Below are 15,129 nucleotides of genomic sequence, written 5' to 3' on the forward strand. Positions count from 1 at the left end.
CCACCCAGATCCACACCAGTTTCTCTAGGCAGCAAGGACTGAACTTTTTACGGATTTAATTTATGACAATATTGTTACAATGTGTTCATTTTATGCAATTATATATTTATTTGTAGTTGATCTGTTAGCAGCCAATGTTTTTGCAATCTAATGTTTTCAATACATTGTGATGTTTTGGTGCTAATTCGTAAATACAGTAAATTACTACGTAACATTATCGTGTATTGAACTGCTTTTTCTGTTGATTTGTTGCAAAACATGTTTTGTTGCTTAATTTGTAAAATCATAATGTAATAGGCTTTTCCTTAATCCCTTCTTATTATCCAACATTTTTGCTTATCCAACGTTCTGCCAGCCCGCTTATGTTGGATAAGTGAGACTCTACTGTAGTGCCAAACTGCATTACCTCTACAGTGTGGATGCACCCTGTCATTGTAGATACCAGAGTCTGAATCTGCATGAAAACCTGTTGTGTGACCTTGGGCAAGGCACACTATCTCACACTTGGAGGAAAGCAATGGCAAAGCTCTTCTGAACAAATCTTGCCAAGGAGACCCTGGGATAGGATAGGGTTGCCACACGTCGGCAATGAATTGGAGGCACACAATGACATATTGTACTAATGTCATAGTTCTCCCACAGCTAGAAAATCTGCTGGGTGCTGCTCAAATACTATTGTGAGTTTTCTTATCAATAAGATAAGTTGCACCTAAATACCGCCAATGACTTGCTGAGAAAGGGATGGCCAAGGTTCAATGGTGACATGTATGAAATCTTTGCAATGGAGAACCGCCCTGTTGAAACATGTGCCACTGACCCAGCTTGAAGTGCAAACTCAGCTGCTGATTTGATGACACAAGGTATTTGGACATCGCAGAAGTCAGTGCGTGGGTTAGTTTTACTTCTAGTAACCATTGGATAATTATTATAAAAAGAAGAGATAGGAGTTTCAGTTTTCCAAGGTGAGAAAAACACACATTAACTTCTGGCCCAATCAACGGGATAGTTCCTCAGACATAAAACCGGGGTTATCTGTCAAGTTGGGTTTCATTCATATTCTTTCCCCCAGTATTAGATTTGTAAATTTTGATTCTATTCAAGTTTTCTTTTTCCCCAACATTATACTTGCTCTATCCTGTTTCCACAATGGTTTGCATTTTTCTGAAAGGTTTAGAAAGTACTATAAAAGAAACAAGCAACAGGACTTCTGATGCGGATCCCAGAAAGACAGAAAGGGGGAGTAGCTTTATATGTCAAAAACAGTTACGTTGCAGAAGAAATACAAGACTGTAATCCGGGAAACCAGCTTGAAAGCATCTGGATAAGAATCAAGGGAACCGGGACTCAAAAAGATCTTGTCGTGGGTGTCTACTACAGACCTCCGAGTCAGGATGAAGGACTTGATGAAGCTTTCTCTCAACAGCTGACCAAACAGGCACAAAGAAGAGATATAGTAGTCATGGGCGATTTCAATTATCCCGATATCTGCTGGAAAACAAACTCGGCCAAGAGTACAAAGTCCAACAAATTCCTCACTTGCCTTGCAGACAATTTTATGGTCCAGAAGGTAGAAGAGGCAACAAGGGGATCAGCAACTCTTGATCTAATCTTAACAAATGTGGAAGACCTGATCAATACAGTTGAAGTGGTTGGATCCTTAGGGGCAAACTGCTCCTGCAGTTTGCAATACAAAGGAATGCTGAAACTAAGACAAGTCAAACACGCATTCTGGACTTTAAGAGAGCTGACTTCCAAAAAATGAAGGAATTACTGAGCGGCATCCCATGGATGCCAATATTAAAAAACAAGGGAGTTAAGGATGGATGGGAGTTTTTCAAAAGTGAAATACTCAAGGCGCAAATGCAAACAGTGCCAACAAAGAAGAAAAATAAGACAAATGCAAAGAAGCCAGAATGGATGTCCAAAGAACTTCTAACTGAGCTAAAGCTCAAAAGTGACATGCACAAGAAGTGGAAAAGGGGAGAAATCACCAAAGAAGAATTTAAACGTATATCCAACACCTGTAGGGAAAAGGTTTGCAAGGCTAAAGCGCAAAATGAGCTCAGGCTTGCCAGGGACATAAAAAACAACAAAAAAGGTTTTTTTTGCTTACGTTGGTAGAAAAAGGAAGAAAAAGGAGGCGATAGGGCCACTGCAAGGAGAAGATGGGGTGATGGTGACAGGGGATAGGGAAAATGCAGAACGCTTAATGCCTTCTTTGCCTTGGTCTTCTCACAAAAAGAAAGCCATCTTCAACCTCAGCAACATGGAATGGACGAAGGATTGGGGGAAATCCAACCCCAAATAGGGAAACAAGTTGTCCAGGAACACCTGGCCACTCTAAACGAATTCAAGTCGCCAGGGCCAGATCAGCTACACCCAAGAGTATTGAAGGAACTAGCGGAAGTTATTTCAGAACCACTGGCAATCATCTTCGAGAGTTCTTGGAGAACGGGAGAAGTCCCAGCAGATTGGAGGAGGGCGAATGTGGTCCCTATCTTCAAGAAGGGAAAAAAGAACGACCCAAACAATTACAAACAAAAACTGGTCAGCCTCACATCAATATCAGGCAAGATTCTGGAAAAGATAATTAAGGAAGTGGTCTGCAAACAATTAGAAACAAATGCGGTCATTGCTAATAGTCAACACGGATTTACCAAAAACAAGTCATGCCAGACTAATCTGATCTCTTTTTTCGATAAAGTTACGAGTTGGGTCGATACAGGGAATGCTGTGGATGTAGCGTACCTGGATTTCAGTAAGGCCTTTGACAAAGTCCCCCACGACCTTCTGGCAAACAAACTAGTTAAATGTGGGCTAGACAAAACTACGGTTAGGTGGATCTGTAATTGGCTAAGCGAACGAACCGAAAGGGTGCTCACCAATGCGTTGTCTTCATCATGGAAAGAAGTGACAAGTGGAGTGCCGCAGGGCTCCGTCCTGGGCCAGGTTCTGTTCAACATCTTTATTAACAACTTAGACGAAGGGTTAGAAGGCACGATCATCAAGTTTGCAGATGACACCAAACTGGGAGGGATAGCTAACACTCCAGAAGACAGGAGCAGAATTCAAAACGATCTTGACAGACTAGAGAGATGGGCCGAAACTAACAAAATGAAGGGACAAATGCAAGATACTTCACTTCGGCAGAAAAAATGGAAATCAAAGATACAGAATGGGGGACGCCTGGCTTGACAGCAGTGTGTGCGAAAAAGACCTTGGAGTCCTCGTGGACAACAAGTTAAACATGAGCCTACAATGTGATGCGGCAGCTAAAAAAGCCAATGGGATTCTGGCCTGCATCAATAGGGGAATAGCGTCTAGATCCAGGGAAGTCATGCTCCCTCTCTATTCTGCCTTGGTCAGACCACACCTGGAATCACACTGTGTCCAATTCTGGGCACCACAGTTGAAGGGAGATGTTGACAAGCTGGAAAGCGTCCAGAGGAGGGCGACTAAAATGATTAAGGGTCTGGAGAACAAGCCCTATGAGGAGCGGCTTAAAGAGCTGGGCATGTTTAGCCTGCAGAAGAGAAGGCTGAGATGAGACATGATAGCCATGTACAAATATGTGAAGGGAAGTCATAGGGAGGAGGGAGCAAGCTTGTTTTCTGCTGCCCTGCAGACCAGGACACGGAACAATGGCTTCAAACTACAGGAAAGGAGATTCCACCTGAACATCAGGAAGAATTTCCTCACTGTGAGGGCTGTTCGACAGTGGAACTCTCTCCCCCGGGCTGTGGTGGAGGCTCCTTCTTTGGAAGCTTTTAAGGAGAGGCTGGATGGCCATCTGTCGGGGGTGCTTTGAATGCGATTTCCTGCTTCTTAGCGGGGGGTTGGACTAGATAGCCCATGAGGTCTCTTCCAACTCTACTATTCTATGATTCTATGACACAGTTCATACATACATACATACATACATCTATATCTATATCTATATCTATCTCTCTCTCTCTCTATATATATATATATAATATATAAATTAGGTGGAAGAAGAAAAAAGAAGAGAAAATAAATGTGGAGCAGCTTTAAGATTTTGTTTTTTTAAAAAAAATTACATGTGTTTTTGTGGATATAAACCCACTTCTTCCGATGCAGTACCATATGGTAACCCAGGTATAAAGTATATTTACACTTGTGGGAACGGGATGGAACAGGATAAGATTGTGTGCTTTCGAACTGGTGCTGATGTTTCCTATACCTTGCCCTCAGTTACAACTAGGCCAAGCTGCTGGGAAAAATACATATATAACATCACCACAGCATCAGCAGCAAATACATATATAACATCACCACAGCATCAGCAGCAAAGTCCTCAGGTCATTTGAGGAAATGTTATTAACTTTTTACACCGAACGAATGAAATATGGCTATAAAGAAGACTAGGGCCCTTCCACAGAGCTGTATAAAATCCTGCATTATCTGCTTTGATCTGGGTTATATGGCAGTGTGGACTCAAATAACCCAGTTCAAAGCAGATATTGTGGATTATCTGCCTTGATATTCTGTGTTATATGGCTGTGTGGAAGGGCCTTTGGTCAGCTTCATGCCCTTCAATGATCCCAATTTGGCAGAGAGAGCCCTAATTAATTATAGTAGAGTCTCACTTATCCAACATAAACGGGCCGGCAGAATGTTGGATAAGCGAATATGTTGGATAATAAGGAGGGATTAAGGAAAAGCCTATTAAACATCAAATTAGGTTATGATTTTATAAATTAAGCACCAAAACATCATGTTAGACAACAAATTTGGCAGAAAAAGTAGTTCAATACGCAGTAATGTTATGTAGTAATTACTGTATTTATGAATTTAGCACCAAAATATCACAATATATTGAAAACATTGACTACAAAAATGTGTTGGATAATCCAAAACGTTGGATAAGCGAGTGTTGGATAAGTGAGACTCTACTGTATTTGTTTTTCCTTTGTTTCTGGCTGCTTTTAAGATGCCCCACTTTCTCTTACCTCTCTTCTCAGCTTAATTCAGTTGCTGCAAATTGGGTTCAGAGTGCAAAAGAAGGTTAAGTGAGCAATGCAGAAAGGTGTTGCCTATCCAAATAGGTTCAGGCAAAAGCAAACAACTGCAGCAGCCTCTCCTAGACTATTTTGTTAAGCAATTTCACCTCTGCAAGATCGCGGGTTTGAGTTTCTGGCATGCCAAAGCCCCAAAAACAAAATAAGAAAAGGACGGGTTGAAGAGAAGGGAACAGAGGTGTTTATTCACCTTGACCAAAGCAGAGTCTGTGTTTCAAAGACTGACATAAAAGCAATTGCAAATATGCAGATTTATTTATAACACTTTGACAGTGATTTGAAACAAAGGATTTTGTTGGGTGCTGATTGGTCCAGACTGGGACCAGCTAGGATCCACTTGCTGGTTGAATAAGATGTGCAGTATGCCATTGTTTTTGATTAGCTTGCAGATCTGGTGGGCATTTTACCCAACGGTCACTGCTTAATTCCAAATCTTGCAGTTGTTTTCTTGGTCTGTGCATGAAGAGGGGCATACAGGTTGTGTGTTAATAGGGTTAATACAGTAGAGTCTCACTTATCCAAGCCTCGCTTATCCAAGCCTCTGGATAATCCAAGCCATTTTTGTAGTCAATGTTTTCAATATATCGTGATATTTTGGTGCTAAATTCGTAAATACAGTAATTACAACATAACATTACTACGTACTGAACTACTTTTTCTGTCAAATTTGTTGTATAACATGATGTTTTGGTGCTTAATTTGTAAAATCATAACCTAATTTGATGTTTAATAGGCTTTTCCTTAATCCCGCCTTATTATCCAAGATATTAGTTTATCCAAGTTTCTGCCGGCCCGTTTAGCTTGGATAAGTGAGACTCTACTGTACCTTTGTTTCTGTTCACCTGGAATGAGACAATAGGTTTCAGCTGGCCAAACAATGGGTGCTAGGGGTGTTGACACAGCCTCAATGGATTCCCATGGAGGGGGTCTGATAAAGTAATTGGAATTGGGAAGTGTTCCCAGGGATAAAGCTTGATAGTATCTTGGGAAACACCCCATGGCTCTTCCTAAGACCACTGTGAAGTTCCTGGGTAATTGTGAAGAGATTATGTTTTTATGTGGTGCAATTGTAATATTTAGTTAGCTTTTATCATTTCAGATATCTGGCTTTAATTGCAGAGGAGGAATATCACATGCTTCCAATGCTGGTTCAGGCGGCGCTTCATGCTGTGGCGGCATGCTCTCCTGTGTATGTTGCAGTGACTGCAAGGAGGGAGTGTGAAGACTCGGACACTGAGTGAAACAGACCTTTGGTCTGGCAGCTCTCTTTCTGCTCTTAAACCATCAGCTATTGCAGAATGCAGTTCTATCATTTCTGCCCTTGCTTTCTTTGGAATTATACCAGCGAAGCTTGAAATGTGTGGAATTTGTTCAATCAGCACCAAAGAAAAGGAGCAAAGTTGAAATGTTTACTTTGGTTGCATAGTCAGTGAACTGTGCTTTTCTCCTTTATAAAGATTTTGAATAGGTGGGTAGAGTCCCTTGGGATGAACGGTTGAGCAAACGGGTGCATCCATGCCATAGATTAAATGCAATTTGACAGTACAGTAGAGTCTCACTCTCACTTATCCAACCTTCACTTATCCAATGTTCTGTATTATCCAATGCAGTCTGCCTTTTAGTAGTCAATGCTTTTGTAGTCAATGTTTTCAATAGACTACAATGTTTTGGTGCTAAAGTCGTAAATACAGCAATTACTACATAACGTTACTGTGTATTGAACTGCCATTTCTATCAATTTGTTGTAAAACATGATGTTTTGGTTCTTAATTTGTAAAATCATAATGTAATTTGGTGTTTAATAGGCTTTTCCTTGGAGCCTCAGTGATGAAGTGCGTTAAAGCGCTGAGCTGCTGAACTTGCAGAACGAAAGGTCCCAGGTTCAAACCCCGGGAGCGGAGTGAGAGCCCGCTGTTAGCTACAGCTCCTGCCAACCTAGCAGTTCGAAAACATGCAAATGTGAGTAGATCAATAGGTACCACTCCGGCGGGAAGGTAACAGCACTCCATGCAGTCATGCCGGCCACATGACCTTGGAGGTGTCTACGGACAACGCTGGCTCTTCGGCTTAGAAATGGAGATGAGCACCAAGCCCCAGAGTCAGACATGACTGGACTTAACGTCAGGGGAAACCTTTACCTTTACCTTAGGCTTTTCCTTAATCCCTTCTTAATATCCAACATTTTCGCTTATCCAATGTTCTGCTGGCCTGTTTATGTTGGATAAGTGAGACTCTACTGTACTTTAACTGCTCAATACAATGGAGTTGTGAGAGTTGCAGTTTTACGAGGTCTTTAGTTTTCTTTGTCAAAGAGAGATTGTGCCCCACAAATCACAGGATTTCATAGCATTGAATCAGTTGAAAATGCATTAATTCCTACAGTGTAGATGCACTCAACAGCAGCATTGGAAAATAGAGCTGGAAACAGAAAAGAAGCGGAGTGAGATACTGGGAGAAGAGCAAAAGTAGATGTTTCTACTGGAAGTAAGATACTGGAAGGTATAAGTGGTTCCTGCTGGGAATTTTTGTTTTCAAAGTACAGGAGTATGTCATTTATTTGCAGCAACTAGTTACCGGTAATACTATTGTTGACCTATTAGGCAGGGCCGAGAGGCAAGGACTTTGAACTCTTTCCACCTGTAACAATCCACCACTTGCCGTATGCTGGGTACTACCCAAGCTATGTATGCTGGAGTAATCTTGATTGAAGAGCAGTTCATGGACATAATGGAATAATAACACAGTAGAGTCTCACTTATCCAAGCTAAACATGCCAGCAGAATCTTGGATGAGCAAAAATGTTGGATAATAAGGAGGGATTAAGGAAAAGCCTATAAAACATCAAATTAGGTTATGATTTTACAAATTAAGCACCAAAACATCATGTTATACAACAAATTTGACAGAAAAAGTAGTTCAGTACGCAGTAATGTTATGTTGTAATTACTGGATTTACTAATTTAGCACCAAAATATCATGATATATTGAAATCATTGACTACAAAAATGCCTTGGATAATCCAGAACCTTGGATAAGCGAGTCTTGGATAAGTGAGACTCTACTGTATATATGCAGAATGTTTTGAGCATGCAAACAGCTACTTATTACTGCTGTGTGAAACATTGGAAGTTCTGTCATGTGGCTCTAACCTTTGTTATAAATCTTTTTTTTAAAAGACACATCCCAAATTCAAAAGTAGGCAACTTGTTTCCTGTTGTCTGATGGGAGGAGGAAGCTTGGAGAGGTTAGTTTTTGGACCACAGCTCCCATAACTCCCACAGAGCTGCTGACAGACGTTTTAGGCTAAAAATGCAAAAGCAGAAGTCAGGTCAATTGGTGCGAAGTACTTTATCTTCTAGTGTCTCACTGTTGCTGTCATGCCTCCTAAATCCCTGTCGGGACACTTGGATACCTTCCAACATTTCACAGATGAAGAGTGGGAACTGTGTATCCAAGCAACATCAGAGTTGGATCAAAAGGGCAATGAGTTAAATATATTATCAAAACACCAGAACACCAAAACAGACTCCAAAACCTTTGCTCTAATTGCACCCAAAAAACAGAGACTGCAAATAACCTTTTCCCCAATTCCAGGCGACTTCCAAATGAACTTGCCAAAGTTGCACAAGCATATACACACACACCAGGGAATATTTATTTCCAAAATTTATTTATTTACTACATTTATATATCGATCTCCTCACCCTGAAGGGGACTCAGAGCGGCTTACAAATCAAATGAACATACAATATATTTCTAGCATAGCACAATATAAGCATTAAAGTACTATATTTTACTATATAATTATATGGTAATATTATTTGTAATATTACATTTAATATATAATATATAATTAATATTATTATATTGTATTATTAGTAGTATAATATTGTATTCCATTATAATATTATCAATATTATATGTATATACAATATATTATATATTTATAAATTATTATAAATCCCATATCCCATCATTTGGACCAGGAAGAAAGGGATTTATTCTGTAAATAAATTACAATCCTAAATTTGCCTAGGAATAGTGTGTGTGGCAGAATGAAAAATCATGCGTAGTTCACGTTTGACCAGTCCACATACTGGCTTGCCAGAGAAAAGATGTGCCATGCAGATGATCCATAAAGAACAAGAAGTTGAAAGAGATTCAAACAGTCTTTAAATGTTCATGTCTTCTTTTCAGCAGCCCAGAAGCAAACCTCTCTTGGTAAAGCGCCTGCACAGAAAACTACATGTAATGTTGCCAAAACTCCCAGGCTCAGTTAGCTCCCTGGGTGTAACCCAACCAATTAGCTTCGTGCTTTGCATTTTCAGTTAACACACTCACCAACTGATTTTTACATGCTTGAACAGTGTGGAAGGGGCCGGTTTCAGGTTGAGCTGCCATGACTTTTAGGCCCACCACTAAATAAAATCCAATATTACCTGCTTTGAACTGGAATATATGGCAGTGTGGACTCAGATAACCCCGTACAAAGCAGATATTGTGGGTTATTCTGCCTTGATATTCTTGGTTTTATGGCTGTGCCGAAGGTCCCTAAGTCAGGACAAATTTGTCATGGTTTGCAAAGATACTTTGCGTGTGTTAACTGGAAAATCAAATACAGTAGAGTCTCACTTATCCAACATAAACAGGCCAGCAGAACGTTGGATAAGTGAAAATGTTGGATAATAAGGAGGGATTAAGGAAAAGCCTATTATTTACAGCATTTATATTCCCCCTTCTCACCCCGAAGGGGACTCAGGGCAGATCACATTGCACACATAAAGGCAAACATTCAATGCCTTGACATAGAACAGACAGAGACAAGACGCAGGCACCCGCCTGGCCTCGAACTCATGACCTCTTGGTCAGAGTGCTTTGTTGATTTGTTGCAGCTGGGTTGCTTTCCAGCCTGCGCCACAGCCCGGTCCTAATTAAGCACCGAAAACAACATGTTTTACAACAAATCAACAGAAAAGGCAGTCCAAAACATAGTAACGTCATGTAGTAATTACTGTATTTATGAATTTAGCATCGAAATATTGCGATATATTGAAAATATTGACTAAAAAAACATTGGCTACTAACAAATTGACTACAAATAAAGATAGAATTGCATAAAATGAACTTACAATAGCAACATTGTTGGAAATTAAATCCATAAAAAATTCAATCCTTGTTGTCTAGAGAAACAGGTATGGATCAGGGCAGGAGGCAAACTGCTTTGGATAATCCAGAACATTGGATAAGTGAATGTAGGATAAGTGAGACTCTACTGTACATGAAGCCGATTGGCTGAGCTTGCAAGGACCTGGGGAATCGTTTTGTAACTGTTACTGTCCTGCTGCTGGAGAACCAGTTTAAACATGTTTTGTGTGTGTGTGTCTACTGAGTACTGACTGGAAAGAAGATGGCTCTGTACTCAGAAAGGCCTGACTATTTCTGAGGCTTTGTTTGCTGCTGATCTTCACTAAAGCAGATTTATGGACTAAGGAAGGACTGCTTATGACTACTGATTTCTGTGAGCAGTCAGAGGGGCTATTGTAAATAAGTAGAGTCTCACTTATCCAAGCTAAATGGGCCGGCAGAAACTTGGATAAGCAAATATCTTGGATAATAAGGAGGGATCAAGGAAAAAGCCTATTAAACATCAAATTAGGTTATGATTTTACAAATTAAGCACCAAAACATCATGGTTTGCAACAAATTTGACAGAAAAAGCAGTTCAATACATGATAATGTTATGTAGTAATTTACTGTATTTACAAATTGCAGTAGAATCTCAATTATACAACATAAACGGGCTGGCAGAACGTTGGATAAGCGAATATGTTGGATAATAAGGAGAGATTAAGGAGAAGCCTATTAAACATCAAATTAGTTTATGATTTTACAAATTAAGCACCAAAACATCATGTTATACAACAAATTCGACAGAAAAAGTAATTCAATAGGCAGTAATGCTACGTTGCAAATACTGTATTTACGAATTTAGTACCAAAATATCACGATGTATTGAAAACATTGACTAAAAAAATGTGTTGGATAATCCAGAACGTTGGATAAGCAAATGTTGGATAAGTGAGACTCTACTGTACTGTATTTACGAATTTAGCACCAAAATATCACAATATATTGAAAACATTGACTACAAAAATGGCTTGGATAATCCAGAAACTTGGATAAGCGAGGCTTGGATAAGAGAGACTCTACTGTACCATTGTTCTGTTGACCTCTTGGACTTAGTAAAAGTTCCTGGGTTATTTGTTCTGCAAAGCTGAATGGTGCACCATTCTGCAGGGTGTCTCTGGGCTCATAAGGGCTTCTATCTATCATCCACAATTTTCAACAAAATTCTCAGATTTCAGGTTGAACTGCCATGACTCTCAATACTATGGAATAATAGGAGCTGTAGTTTAGTGAGGCATTAGCACTATTTGCGGTATTTGCAACTACATTCCCCAGGATTCTGTAGTCATAGCAGTGGAAGTGGCAGCTGTCCATAATGGGTGGATTCTCAAAGCTCTAATAAAGAGGCCAGGCCAGCTGCGAGCGTTCTGCGCATGCGCTTCTCTGCTGGCCCGCTGGCTCGCGCGCACTCTGTCAGCCCCTCGCGCGCGCCCACGCGACTGGCCCCCGCTTTTTCTCCCCTCAAACAGCAAGGAGCAGGGCGCATGCGCGGCGCTGCTCCCTGAGGAGAAGGGAGGCTGAAGGAGGTCGAGAGATTGTGAGGGAGAAAGAAAGAAGCGGCGGGATGGAGCCTCGCTCGACAGACTGACCGAAGGAAGGCCACCTTTCCCTCCTCTGTGGCTTGTGACCCCCCGGGGACCCCTTTCTCCCCCTTCCCTGAGGTAAATATCGCTTTGGACCCCCTTTAATTTACAGCCTTTCCCCTCAGCCTCCTCTGTGGCCTAACCCTGACACCCCAAACCCTCACTGCCCCACTTCGGTCTCCTTTATTTCCCCTTTTAAATCCCCCCACCTCTTTCTAGTTTGTCTTTCCTCTCAGCCTCGCTTGAGGTCGGACCCTCTGCCCCACACATCCAAGCCCCATTGCTCCTTCTTCCCTCCACGCCAGTTTCTCTCCTCATGCAAACTCCTTTATCTTCAGCTTCTTCCAGTTGACTTCCCACCAAACTCTTTCTCTACCCCACCGTTTGCACCCCTAACTTAACCTCCAAAACCCTCATTGCTCCTTCTACTCTTCAATCTCTTTTATCCCCAGCTTCTCCCACTTTCCAGTTGAGTTTCCACCAATCTCTTTCTCCACCCCTGCTTTTTGCACCCCTAACCTAACCTCCAAAACCCGCACTGCTCCTTCTTTTCAGTCCATTTTCTGCCCCCCTTCAGTCTCCCCAGCTTCTCCCACTTTCCAGACTCCATGCAGTAGTTGCTCCACTAATCTAATTTTTCAACTCCTTTAACAACCCCCTTCTTTTAGTTTGTCTATTCTCTCAGCTACAGTTGTGGTGTAACCCTCCTGCCCCACACATCCAAGCCCCATTGCTCCTTCTTCCCTTCGCTCCTCTTTCAATCTCTTTTATCCTCAGCTTCTCCCAGTCGACTTTCCACCAATCTCTTTCTCCACCCTTCCCTTTTTTGCACCCCTAACCTGACCTCAAAAACCTCACTGCTTCTTTTCAGTCCATTTTCAATCTCTTTTATCCTTCATTTCAATCTCTTTTATCCTCACTTGCCAGTCAACTTCCCACCAATCTTTCTCCACCACCCTCTTTTTGCATCCCTAACCCAACCTCCATAATGCTCATTGCTCCCCTTCAGTCTCTCCTTCACTCCAGTTTCTCTCTTCTTGCAAACTGTTTTATCCTCAGCTTCTTCCAGTTGACTTCCCACCAAACTCTTTCTCCTTCTTCACTGCTTCTTCTTCTCTTCAGTCCATTTTCTGCCCCCCTTCAGTCTCTTTTATTCCCAGCTTCTCTCACTTTCCGGAGTCCATGCAGTAGTTGCCCCACTAATCTCCTTTTCCAGCTTCTTTAATAGCCTTTCTTTTAGTTTGTCTTTTCTCTCAGCCTCATTTGTGGTGTAACCCTTCTACCCCACACATCCAAGCCTCATTGCTCCTTCTTCCCGACACTCCAGTTTCACTCCTCTTTCAACCTCTTTGATCCTCAGCTTTTCCCACTTTCCAGTGGAATTCCCACCAATATACTTTTGCACCCCTTCTCTTTTCTCTTTCCAGATCTCTGTCACTTTCCAGTTGAAACAGACCCCCCCTCCACATCCCCAAGAGAAGCCAGGTTCCCCATGCTGTTTGCTTTGAGGAAGTGGAACTCATGACTTCTATCCCGCCTCCTCTTTAGGAAATTAAATAAATAAAATATAAAATCAGATTGCTCCTTATGTTCTTCCAAATCTCTTCCTGGGTGTGACACTGCTTTGCTATTTCCTCTTCTCACCAACTCCCCCCTCTTTTTCTCTTTCCCCGCCTTCCACCCAAATTAACCCACATTTTAGATATACTGCACTTGGTCGGGGTTGTCTCCTGGTTGAGAGGCCTTCCAGCATGTCCCAGCTGTGTCGCCTGGTCGCTTACCTGCAGGATCCAGAGAAAGTTGCCACTTTCCAGCGGCTCTGCGGCGTGGAAGCACCCCCAAGCTGGGGCCCTGGCTTCTCAGCCCATACGGAAGAATCGGAGACCCTGGTGGCCAATGGAAGCTGTCCCACTGGCCAGGCGGAGGGCGAAGGGGCAGACCGACACCGGTTCCCTGGGGCCTCCAAGGTGGACGAGAAGGGCGAGGGGTGTCACTTGAATGGCATGAAGAATGGGGTGTTGTCTGTGGAAGACTGTGCTGTGGAATCTCAGCAAGAAATGAAGAAAGAAAAGCAGCAGGGCTGGGTTTTCAAACGGCAGCCTCGGCGCAACTCTCTCACTGGAGAATCTGTATGTCAGGACTTCTCAATCCACAGCCCCCTTCTTTATTACCTGTTCAGCCTGGGTACAGAGCTGGGCAATGAACTTTTCTACATCCTCTTCTTCCCCTTCTGTATCTGGAATCTGGATGCTTGGCTGGGCAGGAGACTCATCATCATTTGGGTTTGGGTCATGTACCTGGGCCAGTGTACCAAGGATGTTATCCGTTGGCCAAGGCCTGCTTCCCCACCGGTGGTGAAGCTGGAGATTTTCTACAACTCAGAGTACAGCATGCCCTCTACTCACGCCATGTCGGGCACTGCCATCCCCTTGGCTCTTCTTTTGTTCAGCTATGGACGGTGGCAGGTAAGAACGATGCTTTTCTATTTTAAGATGCCTGGTCAAAGTTGCTGTATTAATGGTAAAATAGTTTGATGGAAATGTAAAAGAATGCTTACTCCAAAAATGCATGAACAATTGGAGAGGGAAAACTCCTTTCCTACCAAGTAGGTTTTCAGTAATGAAGAAGATTATGTAGTCATACATATGCTAATAACCTGCTTTTAAAATTATGGACTTTCCTTCAGTATGTTCTCCAACAAAGTTTCTTGCTGTACTTTTCTTTATACATTCTGAACGTGTTATCTTTAGCATTATACTATATGGGAGTTAGTCTGGAAACCAGATGATATATATATTCCATTTAATTATTGGGGGGAAAACTTATTTGCTGTAAGAGCTGTTTGATAGTGGAATAAACTTCTTGGGAGAATGAGATTCTCTTTCTTTGGAGGTCTTTAAACAGAATTTTTATGGGCATGCTTCTGCAGGGACTAGAGTAGGCGGCTTGTGCAGCCCCTTCCAATTTTAAGATTTGGTGGTGCTATGATTCTATTTAAGCCACTTGAGGATTTAAAAACAAATTTCATATGTTGTCTTTCTTCTATCAGTTGTAAATCTGAGATATTTTCCACATTACCCAGAAAAGTCAGAATTATATCAAGTTATAATAAACCTGGATAGTCCAATAAAATAATTTCCCAACATCCTCTTAAATCCTATTTGTTTCATTGCACTTGCATAGAATATGTTTTTCATTGAAGTAAACCAAGCTTGCAATCTTTTTCAATTCAGAATCAGTGCTTAATTTGAAGAACCATGGTTCAGTTATATTGATATGGAGTGGTAATGCATAGGACTGAACTTTTAAATTGATAGTGC

General features: G+C 41.6%; 1 protein-coding gene across 1 annotated transcript in view; it reads left to right on the top strand.

The window, feature by feature from the left end:
* Nucleotides 1-11,627: 11,627 nt before the first annotated feature.
* Nucleotides 11,628-15,129, top strand: part of sgpp1 (sphingosine-1-phosphate phosphatase 1) — a 34,946-nt gene continuing 31,444 nt past the window's right edge. Inside the window, exons 1-2 of the mRNA XM_003214284.4 lie at nucleotides 11,628-11,887; nucleotides 13,512-14,274. Coding sequence (XP_003214332.1) covers nucleotides 13,561-14,274 — 714 coding nt within the window. The 5' untranslated portion in view covers nucleotides 11,628-11,887; nucleotides 13,512-13,560. The remainder of the gene's footprint in view (nucleotides 11,888-13,511; nucleotides 14,275-15,129) is intronic.

The sequence above is a fragment of the Anolis carolinensis genome, chromosome 1 (genome assembly GCF_035594765.1).
Source record: "Anolis carolinensis isolate JA03-04 chromosome 1, rAnoCar3.1.pri, whole genome shotgun sequence".
Lineage (NCBI taxonomy): Eukaryota > Metazoa > Chordata > Lepidosauria > Squamata > Dactyloidae > Anolis > Anolis carolinensis.